At 34.8% G+C, this 22,298-nt stretch overlaps 1 protein-coding gene across 1 annotated transcript in view; it reads left to right on the forward strand.

Annotated features, from left to right (window-relative positions):
- The window catches only part of LOC123534127 (uncharacterized), a 31,119-nt gene extending 11,658 nt beyond the window's left edge, over window positions 1–19,461 (forward strand). The window contains exons 10-22 of the mRNA XM_045316215.2: window positions 368–580; window positions 1,089–1,229; window positions 1,747–1,908; window positions 5,294–5,425; window positions 7,485–7,622; window positions 8,571–8,681; window positions 9,548–9,658; window positions 10,551–10,741; window positions 11,906–12,116; window positions 13,827–13,922; window positions 14,296–14,472; window positions 15,544–15,726; window positions 17,214–19,461. Coding sequence (XP_045172150.2) covers window positions 368–580; window positions 1,089–1,229; window positions 1,747–1,908; window positions 5,294–5,425; window positions 7,485–7,622; window positions 8,571–8,681; window positions 9,548–9,658; window positions 10,551–10,741; window positions 11,906–12,116; window positions 13,827–13,922; window positions 14,296–14,472; window positions 15,544–15,726; window positions 17,214–17,311 — 1,964 coding nt within the window. The 3' untranslated portion in view covers window positions 17,312–19,461. The remainder of the gene's footprint in view (window positions 1–367; window positions 581–1,088; window positions 1,230–1,746; window positions 1,909–5,293; window positions 5,426–7,484; window positions 7,623–8,570; window positions 8,682–9,547; window positions 9,659–10,550; window positions 10,742–11,905; window positions 12,117–13,826; window positions 13,923–14,295; window positions 14,473–15,543; window positions 15,727–17,213) is intronic.
- Window positions 19,462–22,298: the final 2,837 nt, after the last annotated feature.

Here is a 22,298-nt window from a genome sequence, read left to right on the forward strand (position 1 = left end):
AATCTCTGTTTTCATGTCTCACAAATCAACATTGACATTGATTTGAAATTAATTAGGACCAGATAAGCTTTGTATTCTCTAGGAAACTGGATCACAAGGATATTTGTTTCTAATTTTCCGAGGGAATACATACTACTAATACTAATTCTTTTAAGTAAGTACTGTCATCACTTCAATAACGTATATGGAACTGGCTGAGTGTTAGAGATAACTTCGCAATAAAACACACTGTAACATCAATGACATAGATCACGAATAGATTTACTACTTCTATGCAAAGATTGTAATAAAATATCGTCTATTTGTGCTGAAGAATCACTGACAGTAAGAAATTTACAGCAAAACAATGTTTACTTATGTATTGCAGAACATGGTGGCTGTCCGACACCAGTCATTCCCAATGGGTTTGCCAACATGTCAATCAACGGAACGGCTACCGGTGCGAAAGCAAGAGTACAATGTAACGAGGGATTTGTTATAAAATCAAAAGAAGATTTCTACATTCATGACCATGAACGTTTTACGATAACATGTCATACGTTTGGATACTGGGAAAATATTCCCAAATGTATACCAAAAGGTAAATCAAATTTTACTATCGTTTTTTTTCACAGACTCGTACACGGTGAGATTTCATACTAGTAAGCCTGTAAGACAGAGGATCAATTTATGCCGTTTATTCAACGCATCTGTACAGTTCGACGAAAGAAGACGATTTTTGTCAGTTTTTGAGAACGTCGCATCAGATACAAAGTAGTTTATTGAAACACTTCCTATTGAAAGGGGTACTTTTTTAAGACAAAGCAAGCATACTTTCATCGAATGTTTCTATCTTGATTTTGAAAAATCAACAAATAAGCTATCACAGAACAGTTCCGAGTGTGTGGCTACTGAACAAATTCAAGTTGATACCGTTGTGATATTAACTCTGCTATTTACTACAGCACAGATAATATTTCCTCTGCGTGAAGATAAATGCCGGTATGTGGAATCAGGGGGAAGTGGGGGAGGGTTTAAGGGAGTGAATGGGGGAGCAGTTTACGGATTTCTCTTAATTGAAATATTCTCTCTTCTCTACTTTTTTGTAGAGAAGGAAGTTGGGAATGAGTGTAATCCTGCTGTTGATAAGTGCCGGGATATTCACGCTTCTTGTACTCTTATTCCGGAGGGTAAAGTGTATAAATGCGCTTGCAATGACGGATACAGGCATACGGATAGATTTTGTAAAGGTAGGAATTAAACGTGATTATGATACAGGTGTGCTGTATGCTGTTTTCTCGGCACAAACACCTCAGTTAAGAGTTATAACACCACCAAAGAAGTTTTAGGCGATATTGAAATCACTCTATCCACTTTTCATGTCCGCCCATACATTTGTTGAAACATTTAAGATTATACCTTTGTCTGCACTGAAGTTAATTTTATGATTTTTGTCAGAATTTGAACGAAGAAGAAACTGACACTCTATTTTGAATACATATCTACATCATAACCATGCAACTTCTCGGAAATTGCACTTTTTGCAGCAATATTCGGATTTGGTTAGCCTGAATAAGACTACTGTGGGTGTAATTTGCCATTTCAGAATCGCTTTTTAGTTAGGGATATGGATCAACTGTTGTGATAGCTCTAGTTTTAAATGCATATTTCGAGGTGTAGGTGAAAATGCCTTCAGTCCAAATTTAAATTGATTATGAAATCTAATCATGTTTCGCTATTTCTATTCATTTTAAGTTTATTCCACAGCTCAAGGAAAATATTTACCAAAAGCGGATTATGATAGTGACTGGATATCGCTGATTAGGAATAAATATAAGTGGTACCTCGAATTGGAACATGGTCTAGACACAGCACCAGTATTAGTTGATGTGCAGGTGGATGTTGATGGCTATGTTTTCCATGCAATAGGTAAACTATTAGTATCTATAAACCCATGTATTTTAATTAGTCTTGCTTGAAAACTTGAAGAATGGAAGTGTGCCCACTAAGACGACATTTTATATAATCGTAATTTTCTCTTTTATTTTTTTATTAACAAGGTTAATTTTGTGGTTTCCTTATTATTGAAATACTGGTTTCCAATATGATCATGGTACATTGTATTTCTATCCTTTTTACGGATTTTATCAATGGCATGATTTCTAAAGGATTTTAATGGAAAATTTTCAAACTAACTTTCCTGTATTACTGGGCGGATTTAAATGAAACGTTAAAGACATAATCAATACCAGTAAAATCTATTAAAAGATCCTTTGGAAGCTTAATAGCAAGCCTATATAGTGCGATGAATGATTTTAGCGAGCTTTTGGGCCCTTGACCTAAGTCGTAAATTTTCATATTTATTGTCAGTCTCTTTACAAACTTAAATAAAACTTCATGTGTGTAAGAGCTTATCTGTGCATATTTACAGTCTTTTTGGGTAAATCATTTTAGAATTACAGATCCATGAAAATTAAAAAAGGTAATTTAATAGGATGGTTGGTCATAACCAGCAGATGACCCCTATTGATTTTGAGATCTGTAGGTCAAAGGTCAAGGTCACAGTGACCCGGAACAGTTAAACGGTTTCTGAATGATAACTCAAGAACGCTTGGGCCTAGGATCATAAAAGTTGCTAGGGTCTAGGATCATAAAAGTTGATAGGTTTGTTGGTCATGACCAGCAGATGACCCCTATTGATTTTGAGATGTGTAGGTCAAAGGTCAAGGTCACAGTGACCCAGAACAGTTAAACGGTTTCCGTTTGATAAATCAAGAACACTTTGGTCTAGGATCATAAAAGTTGATAGGGAGGTTGGTTATGACACGCAGACGACCCCTATTGCTTTTTAGGTCAGTAGGCCAAAGGTCAAGACACAGTGACCCAGATCAGTAAAACCATTGCCAGACGAGAACTTGAGAATGTTTGGGCCTAGGATCACGAAACGTAATAGGGAGGTTTACCATGACCAGCAGATGACCCCTATTGATTTTGAGATCAATAGGTCAAAGGTCAAGGTCACTTTGACCAAGAACAGTAGAAATTTTTGTGCACTGTGACCAAATAATTTCTGTTCCTTGCGCAATTACAATTACTGAATGCATCAAGGGGGGCATTACGTGCTCTACGAGCTCTTGTTCATAGAAAAGCTATATCCATGATGACTTTTCCGCCGATATTTGTTTCCATGTAGGAATACACAATACTCACTTTCAGCATTAGTGTTCGGTGTTTTAGCTTTAGTGTGGTTTAGGTGTTTTGTCTCTACGGCTTGTGAATCTATTGTTGTTATTCTTCGAGTCAAGCGAAGCTCATAACAACCAGTTTCAGCATCATTGTTAAGCATTTTAGCTCAACTATACAAAGCATATGGAGATATGCTATTATCCTACTCGATTTGACGTCGGCGGCCTAGTCGGCTTCCACACCTTGGTTAAAGTTTTGATTCCTTTTCACTTTATGTCTCTTATTACTTGTTGAATTTGCCTTTATCATGAAATACTTATTCCTCATCATCATCCACATCATATGACACAAAGGCCTTTACTTCCGCAACAATATTTTATGAATTACCCCGCCTTTTTACTTAGAATTATAGAAAAATATAATAGAAAAAGTTTCGCTCCACTTTCACCCTAGTCTGTGTTCAGACCCTATGTTTTGTTCACAGAAGATAACTCCTGAGCTATACACATTTTGTATCATTATGTCCCTTTTATTCTCAAAACATACGTAATCAGAGCCAAGACTGATAAAGTCAGAATATATAAAAAAATATTTTTTCTAAAAAAAGATTATCTAGTCGGTAGCCAGACTACTTTCACCCAAGCTGTATTATTACTAGAGGAATTTTATTCAAACTCTAAATATTTGTTCCACATCATCGCACACATCACATGACTCAATTTTCAGTACTCCAGTACATTTTTTCATGAATAATGCTCTTTTTAACTTAGAATTTTATGTTATTTTTGATGTAATTTCATTATGTTTCTTTCATTACAGAAGGGATTTGATTTAAACTTAAAATATTGTTCCACATCAACAACCACATTATATGACAGAAGGACCATATGTTTGGCAACAATATTTCATGAATTATCTACCTTTTTACTTAAAATTCTAGGTTAAAGTTTGGATACACTTTCTCTCTATCTCTGTTATTAGTAAATAGATTTGATACAAACTTTAGATAGTTGTTCCACATCATCACCCATATCATATGACACAAGAACCATCACCCATGCACCAATATTTCATGAGTTATGTCCATTTCTACTTAGAATTTCAACTTAATTTTATGCTTTTTAAGGATGTAGGAGCAAATTTTTTCTAACGGTCAGAATTTTTTCATGCTCTGTGAGCTTGAAGAACATTAGTTTCTAAGACAAACAAGAGAAGAAAAAACACAGGTCACCGAACTCGTTTTATTTTTATAGGGCATTTATATACATTTATGACGTCACCGCTGAATCATAATTGAGCTAATTGAATTCGTTCGTAGAGATCAAAACGTGTTTTGCGGTCCTACACATTAAAGTCAGTCTGATTTTTTATCATATTTATTTTTTTTGAAATGTTGTTTTCAACCGTTTGGCCCTGAAATAATTCGTATGTAATAGAACTGAAGTAGAATCTCTAATGTCACAATCATAGGGGGTGAAATGTAACAGCCAGCCATATTTTATCGTAGATTCATGTAATTGCTGTGGATCGTGTTAGAATAATGTTTCACCTAGTTCTTTCTAGTAAGAAATGTTGACAAATGCTGCATACTCCCCTTTAAAAAAGATTGTTCCACATGATCACCCACATCATGTGACGCAAGGTCCATAACTTTGTCACCAATATTTTATGACTTAAACTAAGAAGTTCAGGTTAAAGTAATGATGTTCTTATTTCTCTATCTTAGTTAAAACTTTTTTTTTTTCAACTGAATGTAGTTTTTCCACATAATTAGCCACATGATATGACATATATAGCGCATTATTCCTGCAGAAATATTCCAAAAATTAGGTCCCTTTTATACTTAGTTAATGCTTTGATACACTTTCTCCTTCTCTCATATATTATTACTAAACACGCTTAACTCAGACTTAAACTATTGTCAAGTATAGTAATACACATTTAAGTCAGTAAACACCCGTGTTAAAGCTCCAATCTCCTCAGATGTGCCATATTTCACTACCCAGCACTGAAATAGCCGTGCGTACTGTCTCCTGTTAAAGCTCTTGTTTTAAAAGTTTTTAAGATTAGTGTTTTGTTGTGCTTTAACGATGTTTCTATGGTCCTGAATTAATGAACTTTCTTTCAGGTTTTCCACCGAACCAGGGCGAGCCGAGCTGGTTCAGTAGCGCAGTAGTGTATATCTATGATGAAAGATATATTAACGTATCTACATTTGTACCTACTGATAGCAGGGACGATAATTATCTTATTTCAAGAAGTAAGTATGATAGGGTTATTATATAAGTACCTTGATCTGCAGTGGTCTACTCGGCTCAGGTGAGTTTGTCAGGGTTATTATATCTATAACTTGATCTGCAGTGGTGTACACGGCTCAGATGCGTATGATAGGGTTATTATATCAGTACCTTGGTCTGCAGTGGTGTACATGGCTCAGACGAGTATGATAGGGTTATTATAACAGTACATTGATCTGCAGTGGTGTACACGGCTCAGGTGAGTATGATAGGGTTATTATATCTCTACCTTGATCTGTAGTGGTGTACACAGCTCAGGTGAGTATGATAGGGTTATTATATCTGTACTTTGATCTGCAGTGCTGTACACGGCTCAGGTGAGTATGATAGGGTTATTATATAAGTACCTTGATCTGCAGTGCTGTACACGGCTCAGGTGAGTATGATAGGGTTATTATATCTGTACCTTGATCTGTAGTGGTGTACACGGCTCAGGTGAATATGATAGAGTTATTATATCTGTACCTTTATCTGCAGTGGTGTACACGGCTCAGGTGAGTATGATAGGGTTATTATATCTGTACCTTGACCTGTTGTGGTGTACACGGCTCAGGTGAATATGATAGGGTTATTATATCAGTACCTTGATCTGCAGTGGTGTACACGGCTCAGGTGAGTATGATAGGGTTATTTTATCAGTACCTTGATCTGCAGTGGTGTACACGGCTCAGGTGAGTATGATAGGGTTATTATATAAGTAACTTGATCTGCCATGTTGTACACGGTTCGAGTGGCTTTTGTAGGCATCAATCCCACGAGGTTCATACATTATCAATGCAGATCAAGTTATTGCTTTAATGACCATTTTTCATACACATATACATACTTCTGTTGTAATATCAGCCCCAAATGACTATGATTGCTGAAAACTCGTTTGGAAATGTGTGCCGTATGGAATATGCCATCCTTACGTCATTTCTAACGTCTTATCTGATGTCACAACTAGAGCAAGTAATCCCACCATTGAGTTTTTGTCCGTATATGATGTAGTCTAATGGGAGTTTGTACAGATATTTGTATTTTTAGTGCACTTGGATTTCAAATAGAAAATTATAAAAAGCCTTTTTTCTTCAGGACTTTGATAGGTGATAATTTTAGTTTGAAAAAGTATTTTCAGATCCTTTTAATCTGTTTCGGCAATGTTATTTCGGCCTTGTAAGAAATTTAAGAGCGTTTGAATTTAATTAAATCTATTTTCTATGATATGTGTAAAGTGAAACAAATGAAAATGAAATTCGTTTCAAATTTTGAAATATGTAAGAATAATAAGCAAATGCTATTCATTAAGGACACTGTAAATTTGTGAAGCACATTTTTTTTTCTTTCGCACGTCAGAATAGTCATCCTATTGACGGAGGCCGTTAAACTGGTAGAAGTAGAAAGGAAACTTGTAATAAAAATATTAATTTTTTTACATTGATCTAATTTTTTTCACAATACGTGGTGTTTCAAACCTAGGTTGAAATGAAATATTGTTATATTTCTAGCATTCATTCCATCTTAACCAAACCTATATGATTTTAAAAATCCATAATTACATGTATTTTGTTGTATTAAACACATATGAAGTAATTTCTATGATAGCAAACCATGTATGTAACAGTAAGAGCCAAATAAATGCTATGTTCCTAAACAAAAACTTACGAGACTGTGCGGTTCACTAGCAAGTGAACTTTGGGTTCTTTTGTTTGTGTGAGGTCTATACTTCCAAAGATACCACTAGCTCATTTAATTTTAAAGAAGAGTTTCTCCCTTGCGCATTCGATTTTATAATTCAAAGTTTAAAATTGTCTGCGCCGCTGTTTGACAAGCTGTTTTATGTTTCTGACAGATGTATGTTTTGTTCCGACACAGTTTTTGGCCATATTGCAATTTTCCAGCTTTTGATGATGGAAAACCGCAGGTCTCCGGGCAGAATTTCAGACCCGAATGATGAAAAAAACAAGGATGACTGGATATTAGGAAAAAGGAAACAAAAACATATTATCCAATAACAATGATACCATTTTCTCCTCATACTAGGTTCGTACAGATGGTATGGTTACCAATACAACTGGGGTAATTACGGCAGAGCTAGAGTACGAGCTTGGAAATCCGAATCACTTCCTATTCCAGATTTATCAGACGACTCCAGAGTGCTTCGTGCGAATAGTTCCACAGGTGAAAAAATCATCTAAATATTGATAATTGTTGACGAAAGAAATATGTCATTACAATATTAAATTTCGTATGTATATCCGCGAACACTTTTTCATGTAGATTGAGTCTTCACGGAATAATATTAAATGTATAAATTTTCCTTTTCCAACTTGAATCAGTCTAGTAGTTGTTCAATAAACATGAAATTATGTGAAGTGATGAATGTAGGAAATGAAAAGCGCAACAACAGGAACTTTGTCTTGATTAGCGGTAAAGTTATTTCGTCTTTGTATAAAATTTACGTTATTATGTACATCCCTGGCATCAATTAGAATACTATAGAATCATGCATGTATGGAAAGAATACACATGTAGGCCTACGTATGACTGTGCGGCCAAATCTTGGGGATATTCCATCTATCATCAAGACATCTTAGTTTCAAATATTAACAAAAATTCTTATATGTTAAACTGTTTCCGTTTAACACTGTGAATCATACATGTACAAAATGTTTAAATATACAAATATACTTTATTAAGTATTCTAACACGATCCGATTCATTTTCCTATTAAACAAAGGAGGCAGAAACAGTGAATTATTAGACAACAAATCACTGTTCTGACGTCATAATTATTACGTCATGGCGTCAAACGGCATAGCGGCGCGCTGGAAAAGAAACCGATTGAAAACGGGCAAATATTTAATCAATGTCGTCAAGGATGTACTGAAAAATCCTTGGTAACGTGTCGTTCAGATGCGTATAATTATATCACTCAGGCTGCGCCCTCGTGATATAATTCCTTCGCATCTGAACTCCAAGCAATGATTTATTCAGCGACAAATCACTAAATGAGATATATTTAAAACAAATGTCTTATTAAAGTTTTGGAAATTAATAAGAAAATAGGATGTAAGATTTTCAACGTAAATGTAACGAAAATACATATCGCATTTTGTAATATTTCAGCCGGCGACTCCTTTTATGAACTAGAACACAATCTGGGAGAATACCCCGGTCTTGTTGTCGTTCGAGCTAAAATGGTGTACAACGGAAGCACTTTCTACGCAGATGGAGTGGGTACGTAGTATATATTATGACTTGCCTTAACTTCTAAACATCAATACAAATATTGTTTGGTCCAGATGTAAAATGTATTTTAGACCTGAAACACTGTAAAATATTGCAATTTCAGGTACATTATTCATCTATAAAAATCATTAAAGTAAGATGAGTTGCGTTTTTTACTTGGTGTTTTTCATATAAACTAAAACTAATACATGGAGTACATTTCTAAGGCAATTTCAATATAACTTTACATTTGCTAATTTTTCAAATCGCGCTTCTTTCCCTTGAAGCATATGGTGTGGGCCGTTTACAGTGCATTACTAGTAAACATTTTGTAACTAATTCTCCACCAGATGGCACCAGCTGACAAATGAAGACTCGGCTATAAATGAATGCAGATATGTAAATTATTACCACTTTCAATTTATGCAGAAAGTGTTTCTTCTTTTATGGTCGATTTAAAAATGGCATAAGGTTTAAAGTAATGCGAGATATGAATGACAGCTTACTAACAATACCTCCATTTTTACTTATAGAAATAGTCCTTGAGTGATGAAATACACTGGACTTGAAATTCCCTAAATATATGTATTCAGACATTATAACACCAACTCGACCATCTGAATACCACAAATATTAAAAAAAAAAACTCCATTTGTTTTTTAATGATATCAACGCATAAAATGTTATGTTTCAATGGTTTCGCCGGGATTTGATTTAAGGTGTACAGGTGCTTTTAGCATCCGTGGGCATAGTGACGGTGCAGTGAGAGATTAAACTGGCTGCCATCATATCTCACAAATGATGTAAACATTTTATGATTTATTCGAGTCTGTATGAGATATTGTTTCTAAGTATTTCTGATTTTTTTGTTGAAGGATCAGCTCTAAATGTGTTCTACAATCAGCCTGGTTTAGGAAACGCATTTCTTGTCTATGGCTTCAATGATAGGAGCGTGCGCACGTGGGTAGACTCGTCTGTAAACGGAGGTTTGTGGTATCTCTAACGTGTTATATAATACTCATACTAAACTAACTTGAATATATATTTCAATGAAACTACTTCCGTGTATTGCACCGTAACACTTCATACCTTACTGACTGGAGACCGGGATCTCAGCGATGATATTAACATTCAAATATTTCAAGCAGTTCAAAACTACATCATGGTAAGTAGAAGATTTTCACGAGCACTTGATCATATAATACTACGTGTTAGCCACCACCGTTTTACAATCCAAATGAATATATCGCAATCATTTTAATCCTTCATTTTCTTCCTCGGCTTAACTCATTTTCAAATTACACACCCATTAGTCATGTGTGCTTGTTTTTGACAAATATATGGGAAAATAATTATAATGCTTAAAGGTCCAATACTAAGGAAAGTGAACATTTTAATTTCTTTTAAAAAAGCACAGAAACTATTTCATTTTATTGGAAAATGAAAGTTGGTATGTGAAAATTCGAAATAAATCGCAGTATTTGTACAATTATTTTTCTATGAAGTATGAAGGAAGTTAAAAAGACCTGGGGGGTCATTCTGTCGATTCATTGAAATTTCAACATAATACACATACATTTCTTTGAGTTCCAAAGACCTTCTGTAAATTTTGACCTGCCAATCTTCATTTTTTAGTGTCTTGCAGAAGTCTATGCACAGGCTATGAAAAAAATTGCCAACTCACTTTCCCTTAGTAATGGACCTTTAAGAGCGTAGTAAAAGAATTTTATTTTTTTTAAAAATGGCGGCGACCCCAGTCATAATGAACCTTTAAATATTCTGCATCAAAACTTGATGTTCTGTACTAAAATTTTATTAAGTAGGAGTAGAAAAGTAGACAGACATAATGCCTTTAAAGTTTTTACATTTTTTATTTAGCAATATTTGACGGAAAGGAGACGAAATTCAACATTGTTGTCTCAGAAGCGACAGTTGAAATTTATGCGTGGAAAATATCAACCTTAACTCCATTCTTCACGTACATGTTCTCCTTAGAGGACGACAGATTTCCATATTCTGTCGAATTTCCGATGAACTATCACCTAACTGATGCCCTCAACGTAGCTGTGGTGAGTATAGTTGTTTAAATCAATATATAATATGTAGATGAAATTGCTCGTTTTACAAAAGGCTACTAGATCACGGGGCGATCTTAAATTTGCTCATTTGTTTGGAAATATACTAAGTGCCTACACTTTGATTATCATATAATGTTAGACTAATAGAAAAATTTTAAAATTAGATTGTTCATTTTAACTTTGGGGTTGAGCTGCTACAAGTAATTCAAACATAACCTTTAGAATAGACTGGAATTCCAAAGTCTAATACGTCTTGTAGCTGTTACTGTGTTCTGTATTATTCTGCTACTGGTATACTATAGCACAATTATTTGCGTTGAATATTAGAAGGAAAGATATTTCAAGATTTCTAGCAAGTACTGGCAGTTTATCATCTTCGTCAAAAAACACCAGAGTGCCAAAATTTAGAACATATGTGTTTAAATTCAGAATACAGAACTTCTAACCAAATTTATAGATACATTTTTTTCTATAACAAATTAGTCGGTATTGGAGTTTAAAGGGGTTTTATGCTACGTGTATTTTAAAGTCAGAAACCAGAGGAAACATTCATAGGGGTTAATAATACGAAAGTATATTCACAATGTTACTACAGATGGGAGGGGTACTTGATAATATCAATGTTTGCTCATAAATCATAAACAGTCACAGCAATTATTAATGAAATGCTTGTAGAACTGCTTTATTATGTAATGCATACGTTGGAATAAAGAAAAATCATATAAGATATATTTTTTAATTGATATTTGAAATACTTTGTTTAATTGATATTTAAAGGAAGCTGCAATTAAACATCTTATTTTCAGAGTTTGGTTTGGTTTCTTTTGAGGACTTTTCTTCCTGTATTGTATATGTAATAAAAGTTTACAAATCATCAATACAACTTTATGTTGGAACTAGTTTAAGTTTCTGACATTATTTCTATTAGTATAACAGTCCTAAATAGGTAATAGGCTGTCGTGATATCGATTGTTAATAGGGAATTGGCTTGATGAATTTTAAAATATTAAGATATTCTATAAACTAGACTGGTGTAATATTTTGCCAAAAAACGTTTATATTTGTACAATGCTACACTATGCGTTTGACAGGATTTTGGATGAAGATGGAGATGAAGTGATTAAATTCGCTATATATATATATATATTAATACAGACACACATAAGTGATTCTCCTAGTCCAAATCAAGGTTACCGGTTTCCAAGTTCGGCATATCTTGCCGACAGGATTGGGTACCACAAAGAAGATAGCATCAGTAAATGTATATTTGGAGGTTTTATGTACGGTTATGAAACAGGGCTGGGATATTGGTTTAACCGTGAAAGGGACATTAAGATGTTGCTGTATAAACCCAGCTCTGACACAGGTGAGTAAATAACAGATTTTTACTCTTTGTTTTAAAGGGACGCTTAAGAAACGTACCAAATGTTTAAGCAAAACTCATTATGTATAGTGCATAGTGAGTCCCCCATCCCAACCCCACCCCACTGCAGTAGGGAGAGCGCATATCTATGGATAGCAGGGTCGTGATTTCGAGGAGTGTGTTCTCTCTAACGATTTAATAAACATTGTGTCCGAAATCATTCGTCCTTCACCTCTGATTCACACATGTGGGGAAGCGGAGGACAGGTTTATACTGGTATATAATCCGGGAAAAGTGGTTAGGTTAACTGCCCGCCGTTACACAACTGAAATACTGCTCGAAAATGGCGTTAAACCCAAAACACACAAACAAAGCTTCACATAGTGAGTATTATTAATGGTACATAGAGAAATATTAAGACATCAGATCAAATAAATAGTTTCCTTTTTACAAATTGACTTTATAGTGTAATGTGTAGAACCGTTAGATTACTTCTATACCTCTGTGGATTCATTCGACCCGCCCGCTTAGCTCAGTAGGTAAGAGCGTTGGTCTACGGATCGCGGGGTCGTGAGTTCGATCCTCGGGCGGGGCGCATGTTCTCCATGACTATTTGATAAACGACATTGTGTCTGAAATCATTAGTCCTCCACCTCTGATTCTTGTGGGGAAGTTGGCATTACTTGCGGAGAACAGGTTTATACTGGTACACAATCCAAGAACACTGGTTAGGTTAACTGCCCGCCGTTATTGTCCGTAAGTATTTACCTGGCACTCATGAATATTCCGTGTATTTCCGTAAATTAATTTTCGGTGTCCGAACATAAATAGCGATATAACTAATTATTACATGTATCGTTCTTTTTTGATATACTGTCGAATGTACAGGTAGCTGTGCGGACAAAGCGTTTTCCTGTCAATATCAGGATTGTGGGTTCGAGTCCTACGTCTGACCCTATATTTTTTCCCAAAATTTTATATGCAGACTTACCACTCATTTGGTCAAACGTATCCTGATATTTATGGTTCATTTATTAAGAGTAATCATATAAATAAAAATATTTATCAGTTGTAAAAAGGTGGAATAAAATTGTTTTAAGTGTATGTTAGATAAATAGACATATTACCTGTAACCAGCATTCCAGAAAATAAATACTACAAGGGAAAACAATTAAAATTCACGAAATATGACCCAGAAAATAATATAAACAATAACATTACAATACAATAAATTAAAAAAAAATATCTATTCAGTAAGTGATTTCGAACCCGTGTTAACGTGCGTGGAAGTCAGACACCTTACCTTTACACCACCCTGACATCGATTAACTTTACATGTTACTTTAGTAATGAAGATACTTTCAGGATACTAATATTGCGTAAATAAACGAAAAAGCCCGAAAATATTGGCGAAGATTAATGAGTGCCAAGTCAATACTTACGGACAATACATGACTAAAATGCTGTTGAAAAACGGCGTTAAACCCAAAAACAAACAAACAAACCAACTGTGGATTCTTTATACTAGAATCAGCTATGTAAGGTTTTGTACCAATGAAAATCAAAATATGCTTATCATAGCAGTAATGTATAAGTAGGTAGATAAGTATAAATCGGTTAACGGTAACTTGAGTCGTTTAAGTCACATGATCAAAAGTGCATATATGAACTTGAATTTGTCTTCCAATAATTGATATTCAGTGTATATTTTAGGAGCTTTAGTATGCATACCAGAATCATTTGGAAATGGAAAATATTCGGATGCAGCTTTCAATGGAATTGGAATTATGTACAGTTGGATAAATGGAGGTTCATTTTTATTTCCCATATCATTATTCACTATTATTGTCAATGTCGTAGTTAATAATGTTATACAACATTTTCTAAGAAAAATTATCGAACCAAAACTTTGCAAGGGATAGCTAGACAGTTTCACAAAGATCTTCTTTGATAGCTTTGAAAGTAAATACCAAACATGTAGTCATTTTATTTTTCTGAAGAAAACGTTATTTGACAACAGAGCTAACCATAGATAGACTACTAAATCGAATAATGGATGAGACTTTCTCGTTATCTATAGTAAACCTACATAAAGACAACTCCACTGGGTTAAATAGTAACGAATACCTTTCCTTGATTTCTACGAAATATCAAACAGATACAAATGTATTATATCTTTAAGATTGTGGTCCTCCACCAGAAACAAACAATGGTTTTATAAATACGACAATAAACGGGACTGAGTTTGGTGCCGTAGCTGTCTTGGAGTGCGATGATGGTTACCGGCTATGGTATGATAGTGTACCAGTCTGTCGGGGAGATAAGCAGTGGGAACTCTATACAAGTTGCCGTCCAGTCGGTTTGTTATTTCACTTTGACTTTTACCGTTTTATTTTTGAGGGTATATACTGGATGTTTTATTAAAAATATATTTTTATATATATTCAAGGATGTCAAGGACGAAAATATTTTATTACCCCTAACATCTGTAAACGTGGTAGGCGGATCTCGATTTGCTTTGAAGATATTTTCAGTTTGAATCTTATTGTCTGAAATGTAGTTTTCAAAAAAGGGCGGTGATGAAAAGTAAAATATTTTTAACATGGAAATGTTGGTTATATACTAAAACATGTCCTTAAAAATATCAATGAAACAAAAAACACAAATAAAGTGAGCTTTGCAATTCAAAAGAATATCCAAAATGAATGAAACACATAAAATCATCACACTTTTCCGGCCATATGTTGAAAATCTCTCGTATTTAAAAGTTCTTTAGTGCTCCTCGCAGTTTTAAGAAGTGGTAAATGATAATGTTTGCATCAATTATTTCAAAGGTAGCTAATGAAAAACGCACTTACGAACACTTAAAACTTGAATTTTTTATCCGTTATGTTATTTTTATAATTGATACAAATAAGTAAGCATGCAAATATGTAATTACAGTGACATGTGCATTTGAGCACACAACAAAATAACAAAATGAATACCCATAGTAAAAGCACCATTTCCAAACTGTTTCAAATATTTCTGTTTTCAATTAATATCCATGTCATGGAGTACGATACTCCAAATGGTATTGCCTAGTGTATTGAGTCTAATGTCATTTCATTCTAAAATTCACAGTCTAATAAGAAATGAGGTTCATCTTCTGCCGCTTTGCTAGAACACAATCTACAAATCTGTTGTGGTAAAGTGTATAAGCTTCGCAGGTATTAAGAGAAGATTTCATATTCATTTACATATCACTGTATGATAAAACAAACAAATATTTTGCAGATTTTAGATACACTTGAACTCATAACAAGAACAATAAATCTGAGGAGAATCATTTTGTTGTCATGAAATTGCAGTTCTCTATGTCCGCGCATTATAGAATATTCTGTCAACTCGATTATTAAACAGTTTGCTATGTACATTTTCAAATATTTAGAATGCAACACAGTGGAAGCTCCTGCAAACGGAACAATGAATGTAAGCGGTCTCACATTCGGACACAAGGTGACATTTCAATGCGACACTGGATATAGATTAAATGGTACTGAAGTGATAGAGTGTTTGTCTACAGGAAATTGGTCTGCAAATTCACCGTCATGCAGTTTACATATAGAAGACGGTAGGGAAACTTATGTTTATTAATCCCGTCGTGACTAATTAAATATTTACTGATCTCGTCATTTAAAGTATATGTAACACGATCATTTGCTGGACATATATGGGAAAATAGCTTTAAAATCAGTACAGGTAAAAAGGATTATTCAAATATGTCTTAAAATAATACACTCAAGGAATATAAACAAAAAGCAAACTATTCCAGCGACTTACATGCAAGTATTCTGTATACATTTATTGTTATGTCTCCCCCATGTGGTTAGGGAGACATATTGTTTTTGCCTTTGCCGTCTGTCCGTCCGTCTGTCTGTCTGTCCGCATTAAGCTTGTTCGGCTTTCACAGGTCAAACTGCTGACTGGATTTTGACGAAACTTCACAGGGATGATCAGTACCAAGCCTAGTTTTGCATATCGCGGCATGTTCCGCTTCGCTACACAAAATGGCCGCCAAAGCTAAAAATTGAAAAATCTTGTCCGGCTTTCACAGGTCAAACTGCTGGTTGGATTTTGACGAAACTTCACAGGGGTGATCAGTACCAAACATAGTTGTGCATGTCGCCGGCATGTACTGCTTTGCTGCAGAAAATGTCCACCAGAACTAAACATAGAAAAATCTTGTCCGGCTTTCACAGGTCAAACTGCTGGCTGGATTTCGACGAAACATCACAGGAGTGATCAGTTTTTATCAAGCCTAGTTGTGCATATCGCCGGCACGTTCCGCTTCGCTGTACAAAATGGCCGCCAGATCAAAAAATAGGAACAGTAATCTCCGCCAGGTGAATCTCTAACACACGTAATGGAAACAAAAAGGCATGGCATGTAAAACACACAAAAGCCTAGTTGTGCATATCGCCGGCACGTTCCGCTTTGCTGCACAAAATGGCCACTAGAGCTAAAAGCAGAAAAATAAAATCTTGTCCGGTTGTCACAGGTCAAACTGCTGGCTGGATTTCGACGAAACATCACAGTAGTGATCGGTACCAAGCCTAATTGTGCATATCGCCGACACATTCCGTTCGCTGCACAAAATGGCCACCAGAGCTCAAGGTATACATAGGGGGAGAAATATGTTTTTGTGACAAAAACACCTTCTAGTTATTCTTAAAATCCGATGGAGTACTCTTGTTTCATTTGTATACTTGAAGCGTGTCCATAGTCACGTGTGCAAGTGGAGTTCATGTTTGTTGAGTGTATATCTGTTTCTTCTTATAAGGTCAATTATATTCTTCTGTCAGACCAACCAGCTTGTAAAGGGATGAATTGCCAGATTTATTTACATGTTCCTATTTCGAAATTTAGGCGGTACTGATATTTTCAGTCCAAGTGAAGTGATAATTAGATACTAGTATCTAATATTAATTTATCCGGTTCAAGGCTATCAATTTGGCTCCCGATGTTTCATAGGCTTGGACATATTATATGTTGAATAAGTATGATGCAAATGTGAAGATTTTGGTTTGTTTAAGACGTTATTGTTATTTTATTTTGCAGACAACAAAACTTCGAGAAGTGTGAGAGAACGAGTGAATGTCGTACACATCCTGCTCACAGTTTCCATGTACATCGTTGTTTTCACTGAAAATCCGTAACACTATGCTCAAGGCTGTCGAAACAAAAGCTGGACCGTAGTAAATAAATGGGACAGTAAACCAATAACGTCGCCTCTAATTGTATTTTTCTGACACCTTGATTGGGTTATTTATTATAATATTGCGTTTAGAAACAATATGGCAGAAAAGCACATATATAACAACTTAGCACTTCCCGTAAATATTGCTTGTGATGATACACCAACGCCAGTGTCAAAGATTTAATTCTTCTTCTTATGTTTCCAAATCTGTTATTCAAAATATAAATGATTACGGAGTAGAAGAGAAACAAAACGTACGATAAGAAATGTATTTATATTAAAAGACATGCTCTCGAATTAAACTACGACGAGCATTTTAGCCCAGGAATATGTTTTGAATCTGGACGTAGTATATGCAATTCTATAATCATGACACTTTTTGTCGTACTTTTGTTAATTTGAACGTCGTTTCGGACGGTGTTTTTAACTTTTCTGTTTTTTTTTTTTAATGAAATGATATTGCCTAACACTACGCTACGATAAATATAGGCTAAATATAGTTTAGTTTTACTTGCATATCGTGCGAAACGCATGATCAACGACACTGTAAAGTATGTACAAAGTACGTGCCAGGAACGGAAATGTACTATACCTTAAAAAAGTTCCATATATACATGGAGATATTTTTACAAATGATGCAAATGATAAGTCTTTTGATCACCACTGACGGAAAATTTAACATGATACATTCCTATGATACTCTTTATATTGATATTTCGATTTTTGATGTTGTGCGCAATATATGTGTTCAGTACTGTAGGCCTATAATTGGTTTTTGTTACTGTTAAGATCTGAAGTAGATTCTTTGAAAGGAAGCATAGAATGCAAATCAAAACTAGATAATAGCAGACTTGGTTTGATTGCGTCTGTTCATTAGAGGCAATGGAAAGTGCGACACCCCATTACGTCCTCTATTATTAGGAGTGGGGGGGGGGGGGGGGGGGGGGGGGGGGGGGGGGTGTGGAGGTGTTGTCCAACCGACCCCTTATTATGACTAAAGAAGTACAATTTTTATAGTTCTTTGTTATGACTAACATGTGTCTTTATATACTTAATAGTTTGATGTGTGTCTTGTGGATGTTAGCCGTATTTACAAGTACAGGGTTGTGAATAAGTTGGCAGAAATAGAAAAGTAGCCAATAAGCTTGGGGTAGGGGGTGGGGAGGGGACTGAAGGCATGCCCCCCCACTCACCACCTCGCACACACACACACACACACACACACACACACACACACTCCAACCTGGAAATTTTTGAAATTCGGTGCTTCATTTCCTGCATTCTGGGGTATCTTTGGAGCATTTAAGAACACCTTTTCCACTGCAATTTTATATAGAATATACCCATTATTTCCATTTTTATGAGCTCACCTGTTAAATTTGGGAAAAATAATAAAATATGTAGCAGCAGCCACATACGCTTTAAATGCGGCCTTAATGTTGCCTTTTCGAAAAAATATTTTCTTGCCTTCTTCTCTTCTTTCCTTTTAGGATTTTCTGGGTGGGGGAGGGGAGGAATCCGCACCCCCGGATCCCGCCTATGGATCCGCGCATGTATTCAACATCGGTTGGAACGTTACTAGTGATACAAATACAATCGAACCTGCCTAGAAAGACAACCAATAGGAAATGAATACAAGCGTTCTTTGTTTACAGGTGGTCTCTCAACACAATTAAATTTTCACGGTTTAAAGAGGAAGAGAAAATAATGACCTTCATAAACGGGTTTTATAGTAATGATCTTTATTACAGCTGGTCTTTTGCACAGGTTTACCAATACATTGAAGGACTCCCAAAATGAACCAAAAGAACCAGAAAATATAACAATGTATCATATCTCAAAACGAATATAATATGTGATGTCATGTTTTGACTTTTAGAATATTGCAAAACTGTTGATGATAAATGCGTACTGTGTGACCATGGCATTTACAAATTGCCTGATTCTGCCTTAGATAATATTTTTGTTATACATGTATGCTCAATTAATACATGTGTGTGGTGTTTGTGTATTTAAGATTATTTTTCCTTATTTGTTATGATATTAGTCATATTACTTTAATATATTTGTATAATTTTCTATTAAACCCTCTTATATCTAAATATAAAACATTTGTATCGTGTTTCTAAAAATCTTGTCAGACCACTTAAAACAAAATGTGGATAATAAAATCTAAAGGAAATGCTTTTGAAGGATACAGCCAAAAAAGCAAAATAGACTCGGTACGATCGGGTCTGTCCATGAGAGACAATGGACAATCCTCTCGCGTCCCCAGCACTTGCCCAAGTGGAATCCAATTGTATATAAATGCTGAACGGATTCCACGATCCCAAATGGCAAGAAAAATAACAACTCTAAGCCCAAGTACGAGGCGACTTTACAGTCCCGCCACGTCACTTTAAAAGTGATGAAATAATGATAGTACATGAATTTCTAAGAAGATCCTTTGAAAGCAAAGCACAAAGCCAGGCAAAGTAACAGCGGACTCGGTTTGGTTTTGTCTGTTTCAGAGATGCTATGAAATATGCGACGCCCATCTTTCGCCAAGTGACGACCCAAGTGAAACCCCGTTATACATAAAAAATCCGTGATAATAAAGGACCAGAAAATATACTATTGAATCACAGTATGGGATTTACAGACTGCCAAACGCCACTACGATAGAATGATAAAATCGCGAAGCAAGCGTAAAACGCAACCAAGCAAAATAATAGCAGACTTGGTACGACTGAGATTGTTTATGAGTTGCAGCAGACACGTGTGTTGAATTCATTAAGTACCTGACCACGCGATACGCCATTCTGCTTAGATATATAATGAACTACATTATTTTAAAGGACTAGACATTACTGATCCTTAATACGGGGATACTTTTTATGCATTAATCACGTTGTTTAATAGTGAATAAAATCGTAAGAAGACATTTCTAAAGCAAAGAAAGAAACCAAGTAATATAACAATTGGTCGGTTTGACCGAGTCTGTTCATGAGAGTAGAAAATGTTTGGCTGAAGAAGACTGTAAATTGTTGGGGGGTATATTTGCAGAAGGGGCATTGTGTTTTGGGTTTAGAAAAAATCTTTCTTGCCCCCTTATAAATACTTCCTTTATACTGCAGAGTTTTCTTGGTACAGTTCATTGCAAAGATAAGAAATATCCTGTATACAAGTGCAAAGGTTTTAATATATACACTTAACTAACTCTTTAAGTCACAAGTTAAACATTATCTGTACTGGCTGGATTTTGTTACAGGGAAGACATTGATACATAGTTTCGTTCCTTACAGAAACGGTTGGTATATATATATATATATGCTCCTAATTTTCTAACCTCTAACTGATCTGTCTTATTCAGAAAATCTGTATATTAGTACATATTTGGTAATTTTTAGAATTTTTCTGGGATATCTTGTCTTCTCAGACCAATGTACAAAATACATGCGAGAATAAAATGAAACGCATCCTTTAACACATTGCAACTATGACGGTTGTTCATACATGTTTTTTTGAATATTTAATAAGGTTGGAATATAAACGAGACAGTGTCTCATGTAGAATTTTATAATCTTTCGTTTCACCTTTGTTCAAATTGATCATTTATTTTGTTTCATCGCCCGTAAAAATAGATCAGTATTGCCACTTCTTTGTTGAAAACGGACAAAAACAAAAGAAAGTAACAACATCATAAGGAATGAATACAAGTTTAATTTATTTCATGTAGATCATCTTTTAACATTTTGTACACAAGAATTGCAGTTATTTTCAGTCGTACTCAGATTGAAAAATAATTTCATAAAAATGTACCCTGAAAGCTAGTCCTCGCGATTTCGCCATACATAAAGTCGGTCTGTGTAGTTTTTTGGACTCCCAATAATTTCGGTCTTACAAAATTGTAAATTCACTTTTTCAATGAAAGAAAAAAAAAGAAAGAAAAGAACATTCTCAAAACATGTGCAACTAAAATGACTGGCTTGGAAGCTGAAATATTATTCATTCATTCTAAAAAGATAGAAATGAATTATTAATTTTATCATTCTCTAACATTAATTGATTATTTGATAAATATTACAGAGATAAAAAAGGACCTTTTTTGGTCCAAAATCTCAGATAACAATGGGCGCATCAGTCGAAAATAAGAGGCCTAACTTAAAATATATTAAAATTTCAGGTTTCTTTTTGCATGAAAACGTCTTTCTACATTATAATGAACCACACTTGAAGGCCTTTGTTAATCATCCAAGAATCGCCAGCGATCCATGAATTTGCAAGAAGTCTCAGTGTGGTTTATACCCGTATAATTGCACAGAAAATAGCATTAAATTCTTAAATAAAGTACACATGTGTGCATACGTGTTACCACGGAATATATGCAAATCACCTTGCAGTAAATTCTCTAAAATGCCTCGGAACTGGTCAGACTGCTGAGGACAAACTCTGACTATGCACAATTTCTAAACAGAAAAAAAAAGATGAAACTATTTCAACAGACTTCAAGTAAGTTTACGGTAAATTCTCTTTTAAATATTGCAGTTATAGGAAATTGTTGCTAGCATTATATTGATTTCTAAACCAAGTTAATTACTAAAAGTTATTTTTTGCCATCTGTTGCATGTTTTGTAATATCACAATCGTCCTTTCAAACTTACAATTTTCGTGAAATGTATCTCTACATTCTTGGAAACAAACAAGTAAATAGTGATACAGAGACAAAAGCGTTGTGACAGATGTTTAGACTGAAATATAAAATCCAAATTCACGAAACGCTGGTAAAGTAAATATGTAGACGACATTAGTAATACAATATTTGCCGGTTACTAGTATGAAAATTATTACGTAGATATATCATAGGTTTAAAGAAATCAAACTGTGTCGCAAAAATCTCAAAAAGTATTTGACCTAGGGTCATGAAACATCATAGGAATAGTTTTCAGACTTTGAAGTCGTGAACC

The sequence above is a fragment of the Mercenaria mercenaria genome, chromosome 12 (genome assembly GCF_021730395.1).
Source record: "Mercenaria mercenaria strain notata chromosome 12, MADL_Memer_1, whole genome shotgun sequence".
Lineage (NCBI taxonomy): Eukaryota > Metazoa > Mollusca > Bivalvia > Venerida > Veneridae > Mercenaria > Mercenaria mercenaria.